Genomic DNA, 6,263 nt, shown 5'->3' on the forward strand with positions numbered 1-6,263 from the left:
TTTATAGCGCGCCATTATTGAGAGAGATATAATATTAACGTGTAATAAAAGATTGTGTTTTATTTATCTTTAACCATGACTTCTTGGAGTTGTAAAAACAATTCAAATGTAGTTATTTACATTTGCGGACAATATACAATAGTTAAGCAAAAGTTGAATATAACAAACTGTAAAAAATGCTTATTAAGCTTACTTCAGAATGAAGTTGTGTCACCAAGATAAACACTGGGTTACGATAAAATATGCCGGTTATGTGATGAAGTGTTAAGACAGTGGACTTATGGTAAATCAAAATTATTGTTATTTGGTATTTCTATGTCAAAATTAGAATGCCATTGGAAGTCGGAGTGAAAAATGTCATCAATACAAGTTTGAAAGAAGAAAGTATTGCTTCCGCCACTTTACATTAAACTTGGTTTGATCAAACAGCTTGTAAAGGCATTTCGACTTGACCAACGGTGATTATTTCATGTTTACATATCGAGGTCATGATCTATATAGGTTTTAAGCATATAAAAAATCGTAAGGACAAAAAATTACTTTTTAAGAAAAAAGTCAATTCATAAATCACGTTTTTTTGTTCATTTTCGATCTTTCCATCCTTTAATGTTGTCGGAGGTATTTTTAAGCAACACCATCGAGCATCGTTAAAAACATAGAAACACTGGTTATTGAATGTTTTTTCGTCGCACTCATTACGTGGCAAGGGTTCAAATGGAAATGTGTTCTCTGAGCATTTATGGGTTAATGTGACGTGGTATAAACCATATGAATATCGTTTTCTATTACTTTAAGACTATTACGACAAATATTAACAATTTAAGAAAAAAATTTTCGCAGACCTGTGTTATCAAGGAATTCAAGGCGTTTTGAGTTCAAGGAAATTAAAATCTACAGCAGGGTGATCCACTCTTAGCTCATGAAAAATAAAATTTTGACTACATCCTTGTGTATAAAAGAAGAAAAGCAAAATTCTGTTTTAAAATTATAAAAAAGATAATGGTTGTGAAAGCAAAAGCACTCCTTCTAATAAGCTACTTCATTCGTCTGATTACTAACAAAAAGTCATAAATTAAATAAAGATGTACTTTTAAATATAATTGTACTTACTTTACCGCAATAAATGAATGAAGAGCTAAATCAAAATAAAATGCACTGGATATCTGGGGTTCTGCATTGAGTTGATAAGAAGTTCTTAGTAATCCCAATCGATCTTGAAATCTATTATCAACGAATGGTCTGGCAAAAATGACCGTCGCATTTTTGCAGTTACACTTCATATCCCCTCTGTCTTGAGTAAGGGCATGCCAAGCGTACTTTCGACTGAAATATTCTAATGAATTCGCCGAGTCCAGAACTCTCTGTATGTTCAACAAATTCCCCAATATGAAGAAGTTCATCATGTCAAGCTTTCTTAAATTCTGCAATTGCTCTTTCGTACTACGATCGTCAATTTGCGTTATAATGTGCCTTGTTGCTACATTCTGGAGTAGTGACTTGTATTTGTGATCCATTACTAAGTAAATTGTGATATTCAGTAAATAGAACTTCAAAATAAGGCAATAAGATTATTACAACGAAAATGTATAAAATTATTACAAAATGTATCTCCAAATGTATTCGCAGATGGTTTTAACAAAAAAAAAGTGAAACACGTCAAGAGTTTTAGATATCGAAGTCTTCTGACTCAAGAAATGCAGTTTCTGTCCTTTTTGAGATTATAATTGCTTAAAAAAAAGGGGCAAAACAATTTAGAGAATAGCTTTTATCTCTCAATTCGAATCTGGCCTCATATCAATATTTTGAGATATCTTAACTTCAAAATCTAAACAGATTAGGATACCTAGAAATTTCAGTATTTTAGTTTTGAATCAGCCATAGCACCTTTAGTGGGCCTTTCTTAAGGGCACTACTACGGAGAACCGAAAAAGAATCAGAAAAGAAAGTAATAATTCTGAATAGATTTTGTTATATCTGTATTCTTGAATACGAGGGTTGACCCCTTTGCTCCAGCCTTGACTCAATTATAAATCGAAATAATTATTTGTTTTCACGTCATATTGTAGCTTGTTATATACAGAGTAATACTACAAAATTAAAAGTTTGGACCTGTTAAATCCTACCTATAATAGACGATCAATTTTGGGAGAGCCTTACAAAACTACCAAAATAGAACGTGTTAAACAACGAGCGGTAAATACTTGCGATTAGACAAGATAAAGAACATTTTTGTAAAGCTGGATTAGGTCTTGATCCTTCATTACGATGTGGAGATCAAAATACAAAATAAGGAATGGATCCATCAAGGCTCTCCACCACCGAAGATGCAACCATCAGCAAGGAAGATAAAATTACCTGTGTTTCAGGATTCTGAAGGTGTAATATTTCCTGGAGAAATATAGATATTATGCCAATTTAATTAACAACAATTAATAAAAGAAGAACTTTGGCGAAGTTACGCATAGGTGTCTTCATGCAACAGGATAATTCACCCAGTCAAATATTTGTCATTACAGGAGCTACAGTAACTAAGACGGGCCTCTATTTTCGTCAAATTTGGTTACTAACTGTTTTGACGTGGTAAACGATTTTTGCGAGATAAAGTGATTTTCCGAGACTGAAGTACCTTTTTTCCGAGAAGAGAGTTAAATATGGTAAAAAAGTATTGACCCTAATGGACCCTATGTAGAAAAATAAATTTAAAATAACTTTTTTTTATTGTAAATAGACCAGGGATCAGCCCTCGTATTAAATAGAGGAATTTTCTTGAATGCAATAAGCAAATTGTTTTGTTCTCTTGATGTTATTTTTACCGAAAGAATCATCGAATATTATGGCGGCGTTAGAAATATTCTGATATTCCACAATCGATCTTATCAACTCAGGTATGAGGTCGGNAAGAAATCTTCACCTCATAATTGCTTATCCTTAGTTAATGTAATCTATAGGAATTTAATAATGAATTTAGTAATGTACTTACTCAAAAAATCGATCTTCAATGTTAGCCATTCGTTCAAAATAAGTCATCGTGGATGAATCTTTCGTGGGTGCGTATTGGATTTTATATTGTTTCGATAAGTCGTCAAGAGATTCGATGGGAGTATCCAATCGAGAAACGGTTAAAAACGCTGCTAAATTGGCAGTATACGAAGCAATTATAATAAAGCCAAATAACCACCAAGTGGCTGCTACAAATCGTCCCGATAGATTCTTTGGCGCTTCACCTCCTCCTTGGGGTGTTAAAGAAGTCATACAGAACCATAAGCATTCCTTTAAGTCGAATTCCCTTTTTTCCTCGTCGTCTTTGTATTTTTCTCTGTTATTTTGGTAACTGTACGGACTCCAACGATCGAAAATCCACATAAGAAAACTGGAACATCGGAATACTTAAATAAATGATGTATTCATTGATAAAAATGTTGATTGAATGAAAAACGCAACCGCATTGTAGTTAGTGAATTTACCCTATCGCAGAAAATATGAAAGCTACAACTTGTTTTATTGAGCCCAAAAAATCACATGATTGTCTTGCAATGGCGAATGATGAGGATACCATGGATAGAGAAGGTTAGAAATGAAAAGATATTAGAAAGAATAGGAGAACAGAGGACTGACTCTATGGAAGTGGGACACCTTCTCAGACATGAAGGACTAGTCAAAGATATATTAGAGGCACAAAGAGGAGTTAGACGGGGTAGAGGTAGACCTAGTTTAGATTACTGTTCGCAAATAATTAAGGGTGTGGGTTGTTCTGGTTTGGAGGAAATGCGAAGATTAGCTCAGGATAGGAAAAAGTGGATGTACGTGTCCAACCAATTTTAGGACTGATGACCTTTTCGTGATGATCAGAGGCAAATCACTATTTCGATATAAGTTGATCTCATCAGCATGCTACAGGAAACCTCGATAAATTTATCTATCTAGTTGTCCAAGCGAATCGACAACGCAATTTGTATACGTGAAGGGCACGTAAACCAAATCAATAAGGAATTGAAGACAGTTTGCTATATCTACATAAAGTAATATAAAGAAATTAAGCTGAGGATTTGCAGTAAAACAAAACAGAATGAATGCCATAAAACTCCTACCTTGTAAAGAAGTATGCCGCAAGAATACAAAGCCACACGTCATTTTCTAAAACTGTTAAAAATTTGAATAGCGATGTTGGAGTTTCCGGAAGTTTCATAAGAATTGTAATTCCGACGAGATCGTAAAATGGAACTGTAAAGTCGATAACGTTTTCCCTTTCGGCCATTACCGACAGTGACCCCAACACAATGTCTGCTCTCTTCTCAATCAGTTCTTTGATAGCACCGTTCCAGTTTCCGTTGTCGTCCATATTACCGAATTTTTTATCTTCTGCCAAATAAATTTCGTAGTCGAAATTCAACTGCTTTGCAATTTCGTCGATGAGATCAATGCAATAACCGTTGAATTTTTTTGGAGCGTCGGGATCCTCGAAGATGAATGGCTCTTGCTAAAAACGATCCTCAAAAATTATTATTTAAAATTAAACTACAAGCTTCTACGAAATACTTTAAGACACTTTAAATAGTAAATATTTAATATTAATGTGAAAAATCATTTAATTCTTATCCAAAACAAATTCCCAATTAAAAATATTCGATGTAAATGAGACAATTTGGGAAAATAAGAAAGATGGTGTATTGTTCTGATGTCGTTGAGTATTACTCTAGCAGAAGGTATGTGCACATGATACTGAAACGTCTGACGTGGAAAAAGTCCGTGGACTTGAGAACAAGATTACTACCTACGTAGAACTAAATATTGTCTTATTTAATACGATTGCTATTAAAATATGTTGATTCTGTGAAAATGCCAAAAATTTTCCGGCTTTATTTCTTACCATTTGGTAAGAAATCATTAGAAACTTATCCATCTCGCTTCAATTTAAATCTATGCAATTATTAGGCCTAGCGCCCATCTGCAATCTTTAGTTGAGCAAAAGTTTGATTGCATTGGACAGTGTTGTCCCCACTTAGTGTAACCTACCAAGATAATCTTAGAAATAAGGTATTCAAAGGGTTGGAGCCCAGGCGAAACTTTTTGTATTATTGTTGGTTACACTGGTGTGTTTGCTGCACACTCCATTCGCAAAAAAGTCATTACTTGGTCTACTCGCTCTGGTGACCGAGGCGCATGGTCTAGAAGTTTAGTTCATTGCTCAGCATTTGGGAGAAGGCCGGTTCGATTCCGGGTCTGTCTGCCTTGATCCAAGTTTTTCTGTGGTTTCCTTGGATCACTTAGGCAAATGCTGGGGCAGTAATATTCCACATGTAATCTTTCATTCTCTTCTTTCTTCATCTTTCTCACCTGAACCACCAACCACCCATTCCCACGATTCTTGAAAGGAAGCTGAAGGGGGCCTTCCGCTCTATCTTCCGACGTAGACCGGAACTACCCGCCAGCATTAGTGGTTGGTGGGAATGAAATACCCAAAAGTTTCGCTATGTTGCTTCATCTTTGCTCGTCAGTTGTTCGTAATGAAACTTCCATTTGCCAAATGCGAAATTCGGTTTTTATACGTAATAAATGTTAGGCTTATCGAAATGTTTCAGAAATTGAAGAAGTCGTGCACGGTTCATGCATGTCAGAAACGTTTGTAGGTGGTGTATGGAGTTTACAGCTGGTAAAAACGGGAGATCGTCAATTCTAGATGAGGATGTGGCGAGGACTGTTAATCATCAATCACCTACCTACTCTATCTCCATTAATTTTTTTTTAAGTTGAATGAACATTTGGTCGGAACGTAAGTCGTCAACAACATAACAGTGATGTAGTATGACGTGGACAGAGATAACGATTATGTATAAATTCTTCACAAGAAATCGAGCAATTCTCCAGCATTGGAAAGTGGTCTACATGCAGTACGAGAACACAGACTATCTGCTCATTAGAGAAGACCACCGAGATCCCTATATGGAGTGGCCTGAAAGTGGATGAGTACAACCGTGTGGTGGATCAAACTACACTTTAAACTGAAAAAGAAAAAGAAAATACTACAAATGGCGTGGTGAGCGCCATCTGTAGTACGATGCTACATTTGAGGATTACATATGCTCCAACAAGGTCCATTTAAAAATATGGATATCTACTTGCTGAAACTAATCCCGGCGTAGCTCACCTCAACGTGATAGGCACGTTACCATAATCGAACAAAATAATTCGAAGTGGTCTGTATTCTGTCGAAACTGCCAGACGCGGATCGCGATTTCGATCTTTTTGGATCTCATCAGCGCGTC

At 35.6% G+C, this 6,263-nt stretch overlaps 1 protein-coding gene across 1 annotated transcript in view; it reads right to left on the bottom strand.

The window, feature by feature from the left end:
• Positions 1-6,263, bottom strand: part of LOC108738374 (ionotropic receptor 25a) — a 25,634-nt gene that overhangs the window by 7,000 nt on the left and 12,371 nt on the right. The window contains exons 3-4 of the mRNA XM_018471770.1: positions 4,089-4,477; positions 2,981-3,370 (exon numbers count right to left, since the gene is read on the bottom strand). Coding sequence (XP_018327272.1) covers positions 2,981-3,370; positions 4,089-4,477 — 779 coding nt within the window. The remainder of the gene's footprint in view (positions 1-2,980; positions 3,371-4,088; positions 4,478-6,263) is intronic.

This window comes from Agrilus planipennis, unplaced genomic scaffold (genome assembly GCF_000699045.2).
Source record: "Agrilus planipennis isolate EAB-ADULT unplaced genomic scaffold, Apla_2.0 scaffold178, whole genome shotgun sequence".
NCBI lineage: Eukaryota > Metazoa > Arthropoda > Insecta > Coleoptera > Buprestidae > Agrilus > Agrilus planipennis.